This window comes from Ctenopharyngodon idella, chromosome 3, assembly GCF_019924925.1.
Source record: "Ctenopharyngodon idella isolate HZGC_01 chromosome 3, HZGC01, whole genome shotgun sequence".
Classification (NCBI taxonomy): Eukaryota; Metazoa; Chordata; class Actinopteri; order Cypriniformes; family Xenocyprididae; genus Ctenopharyngodon; species Ctenopharyngodon idella.
This window is the reverse complement of record NC_067222.1, coordinates 55312936-55330905: the sequence shown is the minus strand read 5'-3', so window position 1 is coordinate 55330905 and position 17970 is coordinate 55312936. Positions and strand designations below refer to the sequence as shown.

At 42.0% G+C, this 17970-nt stretch overlaps 1 protein-coding gene across 1 annotated transcript; it reads right to left on the bottom strand.

The window, feature by feature from the left end:
• Positions 1–8769: 8769 nt before the first annotated feature.
• LOC127508860 (uncharacterized) lies at positions 8770–11006 on the bottom strand. The gene is made up of 4 exons (XM_051887326.1): positions 10288–11006; positions 9783–9919; positions 9546–9661; positions 8770–9377 (listed from the first exon to the last, which is right to left on the bottom strand). The coding sequence occupies exons 1-4, from the start codon at positions 10970–10972 to the stop codon at positions 9251–9253; spliced, it is 1065 nt and encodes a 354-aa protein (XP_051743286.1). The 5' UTR covers positions 10973–11006; the 3' UTR covers positions 8770–9250.
• Positions 11007–17970: the final 6964 nt, after the last annotated feature.

Genomic DNA, 17970 nt, shown 5'->3' with positions numbered 1-17970 from the left:
TTAGTCCACTTTCGAAAAAATTTTTTCCTGATAATTTACTCACCCCCATGTCATCCAAGATGTCCATGTCCTTCTTTCTTCAGTCAAAAAGAAATTAAGGTTTTTGCAGCTTCAAAGGGCTTTAAACGATACCAGATGAGGAATAAGGGACTTATCTAGTGAAACGATGGGTCATTTTCTAAAAAAATACAAATGTATATGCTTTATAAACACAAATGATCGCCTTGTACGTGCTTCCGCTTTCTGTATTTTTCAAAAAACGTACGCAGTATGTCCTATGCCCTCCCTATTCAATTTACAGAATAGGGAAGGTGTAGGACATACAGCGTGAGCGTTTTGAAGAATACGAAAGGCGGAATTTACAAGGCGATCATTTGTGTTTATAAAGCATATACATTTGTATTTTTTTCAAAAATGAGCGATGGTTTCTCTAGATATGACCCTTATTCCTCGTCTGGTATCGTTTAAAGCCCTTTGAAGCTGCACTAAAACTGTAATTTTGACCTTCAACCGTTTGGAGGCCATTGAAGTCCACTATATGGAGAATAATCCTGGAATGTTTTCATCAAAAACCTTCATTTCTTTTTGACTGAATTAAGGACATGAACATCTTGGATGACATGGGGGTGAGTAAATTATCAGGAAATTTTATTTGAAAGTGGACTAATACTCTAATGATCGAAGCAGATGGGCTAGCCCATGATGTCAAGTTTGTGATCTTTGTAGTAAAATAAGAAAGAAAGTCTTAAGTTTAGCATTCATCTTGAAAATGGAAACAGTTGGATTTGTGCCGAATGAGAAAGTAGGCTTCAGATTCATTTTAAATGAATTTGTTTTGCATCTTATTTAGTTTTATTTCTAATAAATAAACCTGTTTCTTGCCTTGAATAGCAATAGAAGCTGGAATGGCGTTAAAAAAGAAAAGATAATTGATGTTTTGTGGTAAAATAAAATAGGGCAGTTTTGTTCATAATTTATGAACACACATATATATATATATATATATATATATATATATATATATATATATGTATATGTGTGTGTGTGTGTGTGTTAAATATAAATAGCCTCCGTAGGAACATCAGAATGCTCTGCTCCCAAACAAACAACACATAAATCATGTGTATCCCCACCTGTAATGTAGCATGGGCAGGGATGAACACACAATCTGAAATGGTGCTTGCTCGTCATCATATTATATGTTTGTACTGAGACCGACAACACCAAATAAGACACATGATTTCCCAGAGAGTGCTTAGTGAAGACACAGACACTAGCGTTGCACTGTTTGGGCATGCATTATAGTTCCCTTTCGTGGGAACTGTCGACGCTGCGTATAACGCATTGGGAACCTTCTGCGTGATAGCGTCATTGAAGCACTCATGTATCTAACCAATCGCGTAGCGAGACGTCAGAGGTGGGTGACGTCACGGACCAGGAAACTATAAAGCATACCCGGATGCAGAGATCGCTAGCTTCTGTTGTCTTCAGCAAGCACTCTGTTACCTTGTGTGTTTTATTTGGTGTTGTTTGTCTACCATCTGTAGCCTGAATAAGATCTCTTCGTCTGAGGACAAGAGTTTCACTGCACACCACATATATATAACGATAGATATATATATAAAAGACACGAAAATGGCGGAAAAACGGCAGCATTTTGTCAAGTGTGTTCATCCCTGCGATAGATATCTGACACCAGGGGATACACACGAAATGTGTGTTGTTTGCCTGGGGGTTGAGCACGCACAGGCAGCTCTCGAGGGGGCTGTCTGTGTGCATTGCGATAAGCTCACCCTCAGAGTATTAAGATCACGCCGGGCACTCTTTGATAAGGAGGGTGCCTTGGCTGGTGTTCCCCGCGGATCGGGTCCCGCTGCTGCTGAGGCACAGCGCAGACTTCATTCGTGGGGTTCACAAATGGAGCTGGCAGAGGGGATGGAGACGGGCCCAGCCTTATCTCGTCCCTCACCTGCCAGGTCCAGTGTCTCTCCTCTGGTGGTGGAAGCACGCGCTGCGGTTTCTTCCCCCCGGAGAGAGACACCGGCGCTTCACCTCTCTTCCTCCAAGGAGGTTGATGCGTCGAGGCTGGGGAGGAGGACCCGCCATCCTCTTCCCCAGCATATGAGGAGCTCTTGGAGGTAGTGACTAGGGCAGTGGATAAGTTAAAGATCGACTGGCCAGCAGAGAGAGCTGAAACGAAACCTAAAAGTAAACTCGATGAACGGTTTCTCCCTGCCCGGTCACTACCCCAGCGTCGGGGTTTGCCTTTCTTCCTTGATCTCCACACCGAGGTGTCGAGATCGTGGAGAAGGCCAGTACAATACAGAGTGTTCAGCCCCCAAACATCGATCTATAGTAATATAGTGGGGCTGAAACAGCATGGCTACGGGGCGATGCCTCGGGTTGAAGAGACGCTCGCGGGCTATCTCTCGCCCGAGTCCGCATCGTCCCTAAAAACCCCGACGCTGCCCACTAAGCCCCTAAAGACAGCATCGGGCTTGGTGGGCAAGGCTTATGCGGCAGCAGGTCAGGCAGCAGCATGTCTACATACAATGTCGCTGCTGCAAGCATACCAAGCCGACCTGCTGGGGGAAATTGATGAGAGTGGGGAGGCCACATTTGAGTGCATCCAGGAGCTTAGAAAAGCAACAGACCTGGCTCTCCGTGCCACCAAAGAGACGGCCAAGTCAGTAGGTCGCTCTATGGCAGCCTTGGTGGCCACGGAGAGGCACTTGTGGCTGAACCTCTTGGACATAAGGGACAGAGACAAAACTGCCCTTATGGACGCGCTGCTGTCTCCTGCGGGCCTGTTTGGCGACACTGTAACGTCAGTCGTCGACAGGTTCCAGGAGACCAAAAAACAATCTGCGGTGTTCCAGAGGTTCCTCCCCCGCTGCTCAAAAATTCCCCCCCCGGGCTGCTGAGCGGGAGCAGCCTCGGCCGTCCACGAGCTCCTCTGCACACCACAGAGCGCAACAAAAGTTTAGTGTGGCCACCCGTACTCCTCCGCAGAAAACCTGGGGGTCGGGGCGGTCCACACAGCAGAAGCCTTCTGGGGGTAAAGCGGACCTGCGGGCCGTTATTATTGCCAAGAAGGCTTCAAAGCGGTCCTGACATCTGTGGGTCAGGACCCAATGAGGGCGGCCCCCTCCGGAGGGAGCCCGGTGTTAGAATATCTGGCACCCACTTCCCTTCGCCGCCCTCAGGGGACCGTTATGCTAACCCTGCCATCCAGTGTGCGTCAGGGCGCAGCGGTCCCCGCCGACCCTCCGAGGAGGGCCGGTCGTCACTTGATTCGGCTGTCTGTTGCCGGTGCGCCGCTTCAGAGGGCCGAGCCAAGTGCTCAAAAAACACCAGAGGCCAGTCTCGAGAGACTGGTTCCCTTAGTAGATTTTATGGCAGAATGGAAACTTCTACCGAATATATCGAAATGGGTGCTGCTCATTATAGAGAAGGGTTACAGAATTCAGTTCGGGTCTCGCCCGCCCAGGTTCAATGGGGTTCTTCCCACAGTGGTGACCCCCGAGCAGTCTCTGGTGATGGAACAAGAGATTGTGACACTTTTGCAAAAAGGAGCTATAGAAAGGGTTCCTCCTCCCAGCAAGCTGTCAGGTTTTTACAGCCGCTACTTCATTGTTCCAAAGAAGGATGGGGGACTACGTCCTATCATAGATTTACGTGTGCTAAATCGCTCTATACAAAAGCTAAAATTCAAGATGCTTACACTCAAACAGATTATCCCACAAATCAGGTCCGAGGACTGGTTTGTGGCGATAGACCTGAAAGATGCGTACTTTCATGTGTCCATCCATCCTTCTCACAGGAAGTTTCTCAGGTTTGCTTTCGGGGGCGAAGCTTACCAGTACAGGGTTCTTCCATTCGGCATGTCATTATCACCCCGAACATTCACGAAGTGCATGGATGCAGCTCTGGCTCCATTGAGACTCCAGGGCATCCGCGTACTGAACTATATCGACGATTGGTTGATTCTAGCTCAATCAGAGCAACTAGCAGCTCAGCATCGAGATGCTGTCCTGTCCCACATGAAAAGGCTTGGGCTGAGGCTCAATGCCAAAAAGAGTGTGCTAGTTCCGGCTCAGACTTCCAATTATCTGGGTGTAGTCTGGGACTCCACCACGATGCAGGCACATCTGTCCCCTGCTCGTGTGAGTTCCATTCTCGCAGCCGTGAAAGGGGTGAAATTAGTCCAGTCACTCACTGTAAAACAGTTTCAGAAATTGTTGGGTCTGATGGCAGCTGCGTCCAACGTGATACCTTTTGGCCTTCTGCACATGAGACCCTTACAGTGGTGGCTCAAGACCAGGGGGTTTTCTCCGAGGGGAAATCCTTTTCGCATGATCAAAGTCACGCGGCGATGCCTTCGTGCTCTGGCCATGTGGAAAAACCCCTGGTTTTTGTCCCAGGGACCGGTGCTGGGGACTTCTGGTCGTTGTGTAATCCTTACGACAGATGCTTCCCTCACGGGCTGGGGGGCGATCATGAGTGGTCGCTCAGCTCAGGGTCTATGGGAGGACCATCAGCTCTCCTGGCACATAAATCGGCTGGAGACGATGGCGGTGTTTCTAGCATTGAAACACTTCCTCCCAGACCTGAGAGACCACCATGTGTTGGTCCGCACGGACAACATGTCAGTGGTCTCATACATAAACCATCAGGGGGGTCTGCGGTCTCGCCAACTATATTACTTGGCCTGTCGGATTCTCCTGTGGTCCCTAGGGAAGCTGCTCTCGTTAAGGGCAGCTTACATCCCGGGGTATCAAAATGTGGAAGCAGACGCCCTGTCGAGACAGGGGCCGAGGCCCGGGGAGTGGAAACTCCACCCGGAAGTGGTGGACCTCATATGGAGAAATTTCGGTCAAGCAGAAGTCGACCTATTTGCATCAGGAGAATCAACCCAGTGTCCACTCTGGTACTCCCTAACACACCCAGCACCTCTGGGTCTGGATGCCATGGTGCAGACGTGGCCGAGGCTACGTCTGTACGCGTTTCCCCCGTTCGCTCTGCTCCCGGGGGTTCTGGAGAAAGTACGCCAGGAGGGGGCCAGCCTAATACTGGTAGCCCCGTTCTGGCCAACCAAGATATGGTTCTCGGACTTAGTGTCCCTACTAGACGGCTCCCCAATGGAGCTTCCCCTCAGACAGGATCTCCTGTCGCAAGCGGGCGGCACGATAGTACATCCTCGCCCAGAACTGTGGAAGCTATGGGCCTGGCCTCTGAGGGGGCCAGGTTCATAGATGCTGGTCTCCCAACTGAGGTTGTGGAGACCATCCTCAACTCCAGAGCTCCCTCCACGAGGAAGCTATATTCCTATAAATGGAATTTATTCTCTACTTGGTGTAGACGAAATGATACGGACCCTGTCCACTCTTCTATAAGCTTCGTGCTAAGATTCCTCCAAGAAAAATTCTCGGAGGGCTTATCTCCTTCAACCTTAAAAGTCTATGTTGCGGCTATCTCAGCCTATCATGCTCCTCTTGAGGGGGATTCCTCGGTTGGACGAGACCCCCTTGTCACACGCTTCCTCCGTGGTACACTGAGGTTGAGGCCTCCAGTGCGCACAAGGGTTCCGGCCTGGGACTTGGCCGTGGTATTGCAAGGGTTAGCTGAGGCTCCCTTCGAACCATTAGAGGAGGTTCCAGAAAAATTCCTCACTCTAAAAACTATCTTCCTACTTGCTATCACTTCCCTGAAAAGGATAGGAGACTTACAAGCACTTTCAGTTGCTCCATCTTACTGGAATTTGCCCCAGGAATGGTGAAGGCATTCCTTCATGCTAGACCTGGCTATGTGCCGAAGGTCCCCACCAATGTCCCAGGCCCTATTGTGCTCCAGGCCTTTTATCCTCCTCCCTTTGGGACTTCAGATCAGGAAAAGCTGAATCTGCTCTGCCCAGTGAGGGCTTTAGATGCGTATGTCCACAGAGCTGCCCTGTGGCAAAAATCAGATCAACTATTTGTCTGTTATGGGTCCCCTAAGAAAGGGGGCCCAGCATCTAAGCAGAGGATGAGCAAGTGGGTGGTCGAGGCCATCTCACTTGCATATGAAGCGGCCGGACAGCCTTCCCCACTGAATGTCCGTGCCCATTCTACCAGGGGTATGGCGGCATCAAAAGCTTTGATGTCTGGAATTTCCATCAATGATATCTGTGATGCAGCTGGATGGTCATGCCAGCACACATTTATTAGGTTTTACAACCTGGATGTCGGCTCCACTCCGGGGTCTTCTATATTGTCAAGCTAACATTGGCAAGTACTTGAAGCTACGGCACAGTTGGGATTGCGTTCCCAATGCGTTATACGCAGCGTCGACAGTTCCCACGAAAGGGAACGTCTCAGGTTACAGATGTAACCCTGGTTCCCTGAGTAGGGAACGAGACGCTGCGTCTCCTGCCGTACCCCCAGCATACTTGCGAGTGCTTGCTTCAGACTTATCCCAGAAGCTAGCGATCTCTGCATCCGGGTATGCTTTATAGTTTCCTGGTCCGTGACGTCACCCGCCTCTGACGTCTCGCTACGCGATTGGTTAGATACATGAGTGCTTCAATGACGCTATTACGCAGAAGGTTCCCAATGCGTTATACGCAGCGTCTCGTTCCCTACTCAGGGAACCAGGGTTACATCTGTAACCTGAGACGTTTCCTGGTCGCGCCGTCACCCACCTCTGATGTCCCGTCACACCATTTTGATAGAAACGTAGAAGAAGACAGCTGCTGTCTTCTTTTACGCACTGCTCTTCTTTTATGCACTGCAGGCTAGGCTATATGCGTGCCAACTCATTTCATTCATTCCATATATATATTATAAATATGCTTAACTGGCTGAAATCAGGGAAACTGTCAAGTGGGACGTCTTATCTATTTCGGAGCTTATTCTCTTTAATGTTGTGGATCGTTTGTAACTTCATTGCAATTTAATTCAATGTACTGTCGTTCTAATTTCCATAACCGTTGTGTTATGATGATGATGACGCTAGCTCCATGGTCATTTAATAGGCCTAGCCTATTGCTGCAATGTTTCTTTTACGCAGCTGAAAATAACCGTGCTTTGTTACTGAGCCTGTGTCTGTCACTCGTCCTCTTAAAAGTGGAAGCTTGTGCGTAGCTTTGTTGCATTATATTGAAACTTTGTTGATGTTGTTATTGTCATGCGTGTTCTGGTTATTTGCGCATGATTAAACATGAGTCTTTATATGGCGATAAAACAAAGCTTTGTTGCGTTTTTTTTTTTTTTTTTTGAAGTGGGGATTGGGGGTGCGCCTACCTGGTTGGGACATAGAAGGGGGTGCGCAGGAAAAAAAGTTTGGGAACCGCTGTTCTAGCACAATGACCATCTCTATATTGTTGATGAATATGATGATTATGCAATTACTCTATTTTGTTTAAAGTTGTTTTTTCTTTGTAGTAGCTTTTTGTAACCCAATTAGTGATGATGCATAAAAATGTATTGAAATGATGGAATGTAGAAAAGAAAAGTATGTTTAAGAATGATATTAATGGCTATTATGTATGCATGTATACTTAACCATGTTGAAGTAGTTTATGTGTGGCTGTTTTACTTACAGTATATGTTTATGTTAAAAAGAAATATTACACAGTAGTGTATAGTACAAAATTTATATTAAAGTAATGTAGAGAACATTTATGTATTAGATACAAGGAAATTGTAATGCTGTAGATAAGGCATATTTTACAGACGAAAAGGAGACGGACACAGAGGAGAAGAGCCAAGAGGAGAGCTAACAGGAGAAAACGCAGGCTACGTCAGAAACACCTTAAAAGGATTGTGGAAGACTTGGCAGCTCTCCAACTGATGACAACAGATGAGAATTTAACATCAGCAGTGAACTGTCTGAGTATAAAAGACGGATGAGAAGACTGGCCAGGCAGATACTGATTGAGCAGTGTCTCTCGACGCGAGAAACCCAGTTGATTACACCTTTGATTGAAACTTTGCTTGTTTTGTTAACTTTGTTAAAAACCTTTGTTTGCCTTTACTTTTGTTAAATTGTAATTAAAATTATTATTACATTAATTGCAAATAACTGTCTACCGATATTTTTATTACCAAGCCCTTGAGCACGAACAAACCACAGAGAAGTCTTCTGAACAAATTGTAAGTACTGTTTGAATGCTCATGATTCAGGTCAGCTTTGACTTACTCAACCTAACCTGAGAATAATAAATAATAAGGTTAAAGGTGTTAAGGTAAAAGTTATACACCATAAAACAATATCAACTGCATTTCTTTGAACCTCACAAAATGATCGATGTCTCTCTTTTATATAAGAAAACCCACAGCATTTTTACTTTTGTGTTTGTTTCAGATGGAGGACCCTTTCAGGTGATCAACAGAAAATTTTAAATCAGCCTAATTTAATTTAGGTTCCTAATTTCATTATAACTTGACTTGAAATTATCCACACATTAGACACGGGTTCACGGATATGGCAAGCAGATTTGATATTTAATACTCTTTAATGCTCCATAATTGGATTATGATGACTCAATTGGATTTAGAATTTGACTAATCAATGCTAATTTGAGGTATCTGCATTTAGAATTTGACTGGTAAGTAAAGTTGATTCAAGATACCTGTACAACTAGTCAAAACTGAATTTAAGTCACACATAATCACAATAATTAAAGTTACCAGTAATTTAGTCTGGACTGATCAAAATTACATTTTCAGATATCTAAATTATTTGTTCATAATGGAATCCACTGTGAATGATGTGCAATAGAGACAGGTTGATGCTATATTTTATTTTTTAATGCAAAAGAAAACAAGGCTGTGAAGGATAGAAGTAGAGTCTGTTGCACTCAGAGTGAAAATAAAAAAATTAAGAATTATATTCTAATAATCACATTTTACATCATGATGGCAGCAAAGGACATAATGGAATTGAGTTCATAGTATTGCAGAGAACATTGGATTTTACTACAAATGTATATAAAGTATCCGGCAGGTGGAATATTAATGTCTAATACATTTTTAGAAATCTTTTTAATCCTTAAAATATCCCATTGCAAAACAACTAAATAAAATGATTAACAATAACCATATGTGTTTGTGCCACTTGCTTAAATGTTTTGTGAGAGTTGGCTACTTCTTTCCATCTGTGCATTTAGTCTGTCTTTGGAAAGATGAATACAGCACCTCCACCAAATCAAAGCTTGAAAAAGGAACTAGAGAAACTTAAGCAATGAAAAGTGGATCACGGTTAAGTGTCTTCAGATACATGGTTGTGCAACCAGAGCATAGAAATTTCCATCCCTGGTACTACCGTACCTGGCAATATGGCACAGAAAGCCATCTCGCGTGTTGAAAAGCTTCCCTACAAGGCCATCACTCTTCCCACTGTTGGGTGACAAAGAACACATTAGAACACCATCACAGACGTGCACTACATGACATTATTTTTATCTCAATAAAACATTTATCATTTCTGAGATGGATTAACCTTTTCATAAAGGTTTACTTTTTTGCAAGATGAGCATTATTAATTGTATTTGTATTACCACTAACCTACAAACGTAGTATTTGAGTCCCTGAAACCTCTTTGATTCGTCATATGAGACCATGTCCCCTTGTGCCCCCTCCACCCATTTCCAACCACGTCCTCCACACGGATCAACCAGAACCTGCAGATTATTAATACAGTAATTTAAGTTCTGAAGAAATAGAAGAGGTGCCATCTCCTTGACTACAGTCTATTAACTGTCCTGCTTGTGTTTGTTATCTGTATGTACTGTACTGAGTTACCTCATAGCTTTTGGCCCAATACACTTTCCAGTTATATTCATAGTAGCAGTACTGATCCTTTTCATATCCACTGTGCCACCCACCATCTGGTCCGATGGCTCTGCACACTGCAAGTTGGGTTTTAGAACGAACAGCATCTGTAAACCATAATGATTTATGGTTAATCAAGCCCAATTATTTGAGAGGAGCTTTTCCTAGTTTGAAGATACAATGCTGTTGTCTTAGATGAGGATAAAGATAAATTGCACAACAGATTTTTTTTCCTAAATGATATGTCCTACAGTTTTCTGTGCTTATCAGTAAATTACATGATTTTATAATTCCATTTCATGGGATCAGGTAGGGATGGAACTGTAAGAAGAAGCTCAGTCATAAAGGTGCTCAAGTGCTTAAAGAGGTAATGATTTGTGATGCTGTACATTGATTTGAAAGCATGGAAGCACATTAGAATTAAGAATCAGCCTAATCTAATGTGAGTGTATGTAAGGTAAATGATTTTGCATACTGCTGGGCACTCCTCCGGTCTGAACCCACTGGAGGTCCTGACTCCTGCATCCCTGGTATGGGTCTCCTTTCCAAGGGCTCACACAGGTGCAGCTCCTGTCGTGATTGGAGGAGGAGCACTTGGTGTTCACTCCACAGGGTTTAAACAGGCATGCATCACGACATGTGCCAAAGGCGCCAGTGCAGACCTCGTTGTCCTTACAAACGCTGCTTTGTGTGCAGTCGTTACACTTGTGTGGTATGAAGGATGGACAGGGTGGCTGTGAGCACTTGTACTCAGCTGGCTGAGGGTGTGTGGCGGAGCCCCAGCCAGACAGGCATGAGGCCTTGCAGACAGTGGCTCCACCTTCAGATTTGCACTCGACTCGCCCGTTTACCTGCTCAGTGTAGCACACAGGTAGGGCACTCCACTTCCCTCCAGAGCACACCGCAATCTCGGGGAAGGGCTTGTATGATCCACCACATTTCATTTTCACCCTCTGCCCAGCTGTGCTGTGGTAGGGCTTCTCGCAGTAGTTGTTCTGAAGATCCGCAGCCTTTAGAGGGCCACATCCATTTTTATTGAACTGTCTCCACTGCTGTGAGACATAGTCCTGAAAAAACTTGTTCTCAATGTTCTCTGATTTTTCAGAGACAAGTAAGTATTTTGACCAAGCTAAAACAGCTTCCTTTTCAAGGGCAAACATGTAGCGCACAAAATAATCAATCTGCTCACTGTAGTTTTTTGTGCAATCTACTGGCTCACCAGACTGACTTTGTAGCGACTTGCAAAACACTTCCAGAATATTTTGTTTGTCTCCAAATCCAGTGCCCATCATCATTTGGTGAAATCTTGAGAGATAAAAATCAAAAGAGTGTCCTAAGAACTGAGCTCCAACTTCAGAAACATAGTGGCTTTGGGTTCTCAATCACTTCGCTGTATTTCACATAGATTTGTGTCCACTGGATGTCTTGTCGGACAGACTCAACTATTTCTTTAGTGTAGTCCTTCAGCTCCTTGATGTTAAAATAAATTGCTGTCAGATCAGGGACTCTTTGATAGATCATACCATTAATTTCACCTTCGAGAGCTGCATAGTCAATAATATTTTGGATGCTTTCCTCACAAGCTGGACCGGTGTACATCTTATGGCACTTGCAGAATCCTTGTGTGGTGTTCTTGATGGGTTTACATTCTCCATGCTTACAATTCACATCTGAGCAGGGAGACTTCACAATATTTCCTCTGAGAAAGATATGAAAGTGTCTGAAATTCAAATTTCCTGGATGACAGCTCAGCTCAATATCTGCCACATCTGTCTGTGCATAATCTGATGGTTTTCTAACAACATGAAGAAACTGTATTTGGCCTGTAACTTTAGCACCAAACCTGCTGAGCAGCTCCTCCTTCATTGTTAAACACTGCATGATAAAGCTCAAATCTGCCATTTCTTTTTGCAAACTGGATTTAATGTTGCCTTTAGTGTTTTGATCAACAGCAGAGCCCTTTTCTTGACAAATTAGGTGAACGGATGTCTTTTCTTGAGCATCAAAGTTGATTGACTGTCCAAAGGTAAACTCATTTTTAACATTGTTTGAGTGGGCAATTACTATCCATTTGAACCAGTGGAACTTGCTCTCCAAATGTTTCTTAATATCTGTTGCTAGCTTTTCAGTACTTGAGAATCGTTGACTGCTAAGTTTCACAGCGTCCTTTTGAGCCCATGTCTCAAAGTCACCGGCACACTCAATGAAGGCATCCTGTATGGCTGATAAAGTGTTGGACAGTTGTGCGACTGCTTCTTGTGCCTTTACTTCAGCATCATAGCCCTTTAGTTTGTAATAAAACACATTTAACTTTAGTCCTGAAACCATCAGAGTGGTGAAGTAGGAAGAGTATTGCACCAGAACATTAAAATCACCATTAGATTTCTCAATAATGAGCTGTAAGAGATTCTTATTCAAGCTGACAGGATTGTTCTCAGTGATGTATCTGTATAAATTAGCAACACTGTTCTCTGTGCCAGTGTTTTCAAAGAAAGTGGTGAACCTCTCAGCCAGTCTGGTCTTCTGTTCCTGTGTGGAGGCAGCAGGAGCGGTCTTTATGAATTCTGTTAACTTGGCCCAGGAGTTCTTGATCACATTCTCATCTTTGCCATAGGCACTTGCATAGTTTGCCCATTCCATTTCTGTTTGTAGGGTTGAAATTTGAAGGGAGAGAGAGTCGAGTTTACGGTTGACCTCTGCAAATTGTTCCTTCATATACTCAAGCATTGGATCAGATTGTGGAATGAATGCGAAGATGAAGCTAATTAATGCCCCGATAAAGCCAAAACTTGCTGCAACTTTGCCAAGAGAACTAAAGACTTTGAGGACTTTGAGGAGTGAGTCACGAGCTGTATCTTTTTTTAAAATAAATTCAGCCACATCATTGAGACCTTGGAGAAAATCTTTAGACAAAGACATGCCCTTCTCTACTTGACTGACTTGCTTGACGCCAATTTCAGCTGTGCAGAAACAGCTGTATAGAAGCAGATAAAGGATAGTGAGGAAAGTCTTCCCAGTAGCCATGACAGCTTAACCTGTTAAAAAAGGATACATTATATGCGTAATTAGAAGAATTTGTAGTGGTGTTTGTGACGTGTCTGAAACGTCACCATCATTAAATACATGGCCAATGAGGTACCGCTCTGCTTTTGTATATAAATCTGTTGTTTATGCCCCCTGGAGTGCATCTTGGTCGAAAGCCCGCCCCTTTCTTTCACTGCTGTGGATTGCGGAGTGTGACGTCGGTCCGCCAAGGCTGTGTGTGTGCGATGTGCTGCTTACCCGCGGTGTGTTTTCAGGGCTCCCACCTCCCACCAGCTGTTAATCTACCAACTAAAGGAGCTACTATATGACTTTGGTGTGTGTGTGTGGTTGTGAGTGTCACGTTGTCTAATTATAAGGGTCCTCGTTGCATCTCTCTCTCTCTCTCTCCGACCCTCGCTCTGGGCCGCGCTGCAGCTTTGGGTCGTCAACACTTCTTGTCCAGTGGCTAAGTGGGCCTGATGTTTTTTTTTGTTTGTATCATTGTCATTATTGCTGTCACTATTTCTGGTCATTATTTGCAGTGATTTTTGTGGATGTGATTCTGATTGGCGGGATTTTTCTTTTGTGCACTGGGTGCACCATACTGGCCTGCTTCTCATAAAGGAAGCCTCAGCCCCTGCATTGATTAACTTCTTTTTTTTTCTTTCTTTCATTCGACCAAGACAATTTAATGTTGTTGATTGTTGGGTTTTAAATTTGTTTGTAAACTATTTTAACTCTAATAGAAGTTTTGTTTAAACAGAAACTCATGCCTCTTGCCTCTTCTAAGTGGAACGTATTTGCGTGTTTTGATTCTTTGGTTATTTCCCCATTATTTCGGGGTGGCATAGTCACTACAAACCAGCCACTTGCTACACACTGAATGTGTGGCCTGGTGTCATTTAATTCACAGCCTGCTTATAATGCCACACACTGTCTGTTCTTTCTGTTAAAGCTGTACTACAGAGGATTTCTTATTTTATTAAGCCAGTACATTAAAAAAAGTGTTCTTAATTTACCCTAAATCACACAATAATGATTTACATTCAGAGCTGTCGGTTTGATTTGGCACAAAATAGACATAAATCATTATGAACATGATTTGTATAACACATTATCTTCCCAAAGGAAGACAATTCCTCCCAGGGTTTTTTCTTAAAGGGATGGTTCACCAAAAATGAAAATTCTGTCATCATTTACTCACTCTCATGTCTTTCCAAACTAGGGTGACCAGATTTCTCATGGTGGAATACGGGACGGGTGAGCAATACCATGACATTTTTACTTCACAATATATTTTACGTGTGTGTGTGTGTGTGTATATATATGAGACCACAAATTCACTTCACATTCATATTTCCTACTTTCACACAACATGTGACAAACACTTAAAATACTACGCATATTTCAAAGATCCAAAATAGAACGAGGCATCGGTTACAGTAGAACATTTTGTCGCGCCACTTCCCGTGTGGACAGTCACAGCATCACTGATTAATATGGGGTCCTCTTGGTGTGGTCTTATAATTATTCTCACGTCTTAGGCGAGGTTATCAGCTGGAAATATCCAGAATTAGCCTAGATAAATCAAATGTGCCCATGGAAACGGAGCTGGTGAAACATGCATTAAACATACACAGATGCATCATGCTCTTTCAAACAGCACCTGTTGAGGGCTGCGATGTGAAGTTACTAAAACTGTGCGCCGGCGCGATCACTTGAATTTTCTTATAAAAGCGGAAAACAACCTAAAATACGCAGACATTTATGGTCATAAGAGTAACACCATTCGAATCTGTGAAGGGTTAACTAGGCTTATTATTTTCATACACTCACAATAAAAACAAAACCTTGCTTGTAAAATAAAGAAAACAAAAAGAATTTTCTGCCGTCTATGTTTCCTTTCTGGTGGATCCAAAATGGTCAATATTCATATTCATGCATTTTATTCATATTTCATGTTAATCATTTATGGCTTATGATTTATCAATATTAATTTTGATTTCATATATTCATGTACTCCTACTCCAAATATTAATCCTCATCATATTTTCAAGTATTTACTCTTTAATGTACTCCTTTATGGTTATTCTTCTTTTATATTTAAGAGTATGTATGCTTGTTATATTCAGTTGTTCTTCAAGTGTTCCAGTGTGACAGGTCATGTTGACACGTTTGTGGTTAGATATCGGACGTCTGCCAAGTACTGCAGAAGTGATGATGTTTTCAGAATTAGTTGCTCATTTGAACTCGATGTACCTTTGTATGAAAATATGTCTGTTTCCATTTCTACAGACGTGTGATAATGCAAGATCTGCAAAATTCCCTTAAGGGGGTCAAAACATCCCCTATATCTACTTTCATCTATTTTTTTGACATCGGACCAGTCTATTACATAATGGATAAATTCATCTGACCTCTTCTTATTAGACCAAAACACAAGTTTGAGTGGGATGTAAGTTTTCCTATGCTCATAGTATAAAACGGACTGGGTCTTTGATAGTTTAGCTTTTTCTTTGCTCTTTTTGCTTCTCTTATCTCTTCTGCATCTTCTGCTTCTTCTCTTCTACCTTTCATTCTGCAAGTGTCTTAATTTTGTTCGTTCTTTCTCTATATTCTGATCTTCATCTTCATCTGTTAGATACAGTACTCTAGATTTTATTAACTATTAATTAATTAATTTGTTTGTCTCTATAATTTTTAATTAATACATTTGTTATTCCTTATTCAAATTTGATCTCTGACATAATCATTGCTGGACTGCCTGGATCTCATTGCCTCAAGTTTTTGCATCACTTTCCTTGAATTTGCTTCTCAAAAATCAACCGAAACTCAGCTTAGTCTATTAGGCCTGTTGTCACATTTTTTTTTCTTTTCCTTTTGTTAATATGTTAATTATTTAAGTGAAATATAGTTCGTGTATAGGCATAGGCTATTTATTCCTTTTATATGAAAAAAACCTGATGTAATATTGACAATCAACATTTCTAATTTTGGTTTAATTTAAGTTTTTCAACTACTATTTATATTTTCTTTCAAGTTTATTTCGATTAGCAGAAATATTTATGCTAATAAACATTTATTCCATCCTAGCGCCGGGCCTGAATTAACGTGACGTTCACACATTTAATAAGGTTGCCCCTGGACATCAGTTTATGGGGGTAGGCTAAAGGCTACCACTGCTTAATAGAAAATAAGTTTGTTTCTGTTGCTGTCAGTATTGTTTTTGGAAGTTACATTAAAATGCAGTTAGCTCAAAAATATGAGGGCATGCAACAGGTGCTGTTTGAAAGAGCATGATGCATCTGTGTATGTTTAATGCATGTTTCACCAGCTCCGTTTCCATGGGCACATTTGATTTATCTATGCTAATTCTGGATATTTCCAGCTGATAACCTCGCCTAAGACGTGAGAATAATTATAAGACCACACCAAGAGGACCCCATATTAATCAGTGATGCTGTGACTGTCCACACGGGAAGTGGCGCGACAAAATGTTTTATTGTAACCGACGCCTCGTTCTATTTTGGATCTTTGAAATATGCGTAGTATTTTAAGTGTTTGTCACATGTTGTGTGAAAGTAGGAAATATGAATGTGAAGTGAATTTGTGGTCTCGTTTCAAATGCATTGATCAATATGCTTGCGTCGACTTCACTGTAAGCCTATATGTGTGCTGGTTCCTTTCCGTGTTCTGACGGTGTTCGAATCTCAATCAAACGCAAACCCATTCATTCAAATGATTAATAATGGGAAATAACAAGCGCTTCCATGTCAGTCCCTGTTATCAGATCTGTTGAAGATGTTGCTGTACATGTTTGCCAGCGCAGGACATTTTACAAATCCAGACCAGACGATGTTCTACAGCCATGTCCGAGATAAAGAGTAGCCTATCCATGTCACACAGTACAGTTAGGGTGTTATTCCTTAACCCGTGATATAAGATTTTGGCCATATACCTATCCAAGTCATTCATCACAGACAGTATCAAGGTCAGAAGGCTACACTTCTTGTATTTTGGGCACACCACAAGGTGTCACTGTGGCCTCAACGCTTTGCCCTCGCCTACTCTGAGCTCGATTGCTATGTCTGAGTTAAACCACGCCCTCCTCATTACCCTACGGACAAAGAAATGTAGAAATAAAGAAATGTAGAAATGAATAAATGTGGAAATTAACAAATATGGAAATAAATACATAAATAAATAAAAAAAAATCGAAATTAATAAATGTATAAATAAAAGGAAAGATATGTGGAAAAAATAAATATATGCATAAATAAGGAAATAAATGTATAAATTATTTATTTTTGTTTATTTGCTTTTCTATGTATATTTATATATTTATTTATTTATTTATTTTTGCTTTTTTTTTACATTTCTTTGTATATTTATTTATGTATTTATTTATTTTTAATTTTGGCAGACTTGGCATTCCATAGTAGCGAGCACTCTTCAATTGCATGCGCAAATGTGGCGGGGCACGCTCTATATCACTTCATATATAAAGCGCAAGAGAAACTACGAGTATGCAATGTTACGTTGCCAATTAGTAAGTCATGAAATAAAAGTAAAGTACTAATAAGACACGTAACTGGTATGTCGTTAGTTAGCTGGGAAGGATTTACATGCAGGTATGATGATCTATTCATCAGCAGTTTCCATGTTTCATTAACGGTTCATGTTAGTATTTTATATTTACCATGGTAACTGTATCTGTAACCCCAAAATGACACTTTATTTTCACTTGTGTTATTTTGTATATTTTTTAATTACTGTAGTGCTCATGCCAACCTACCAACTTTATTGTATTAACAAAAACTAGTTTGGGACTGCTATTAATACCCTTACATTATAGGCCTATTTATTCATCAGTATTAGGCATATTCATACAATTTATGTGTATGTTATGTAGAGTGGGACAGTACTTGTGTGTCAAAAATTTTTGTTAAATAAATTTGGTTGGTTTTTTAAAAACATATGTATGTATATATATATGATTTCTAAAAAAAAAATTGGTATTTGGGGTAAAAAGCGCACCTGCTGTTGGGGCAAAAGGCACAATGCATTAACATGATAATCAACAGCTGACTTTTCCATTTATTCACATGACATTCAGATGATAAATATCATATAT

Coding starts and splice junctions, on each gene's coding strand:
- LOC127508860 (XM_051887326.1), bottom strand. CDS start 10,972: ATGTTTGCCCTTGAAAAGGAAGCTGTTTTAGCTTGGTCAAAATACTTA. Junction 9,662..9,782: donor ATTGGGCCAAAAGCTATGAG/GTAACTCAGTAC, acceptor AATAATCTGCAG/GTTCTGGTTGATCCGTGTGG. Junction 9,378..9,545: donor CTCAAATACTACGTTTGTAG/GTTAGTGGTAAT, acceptor GTCACCCAACAG/TGGGAAGAGTGATGGCCTTG.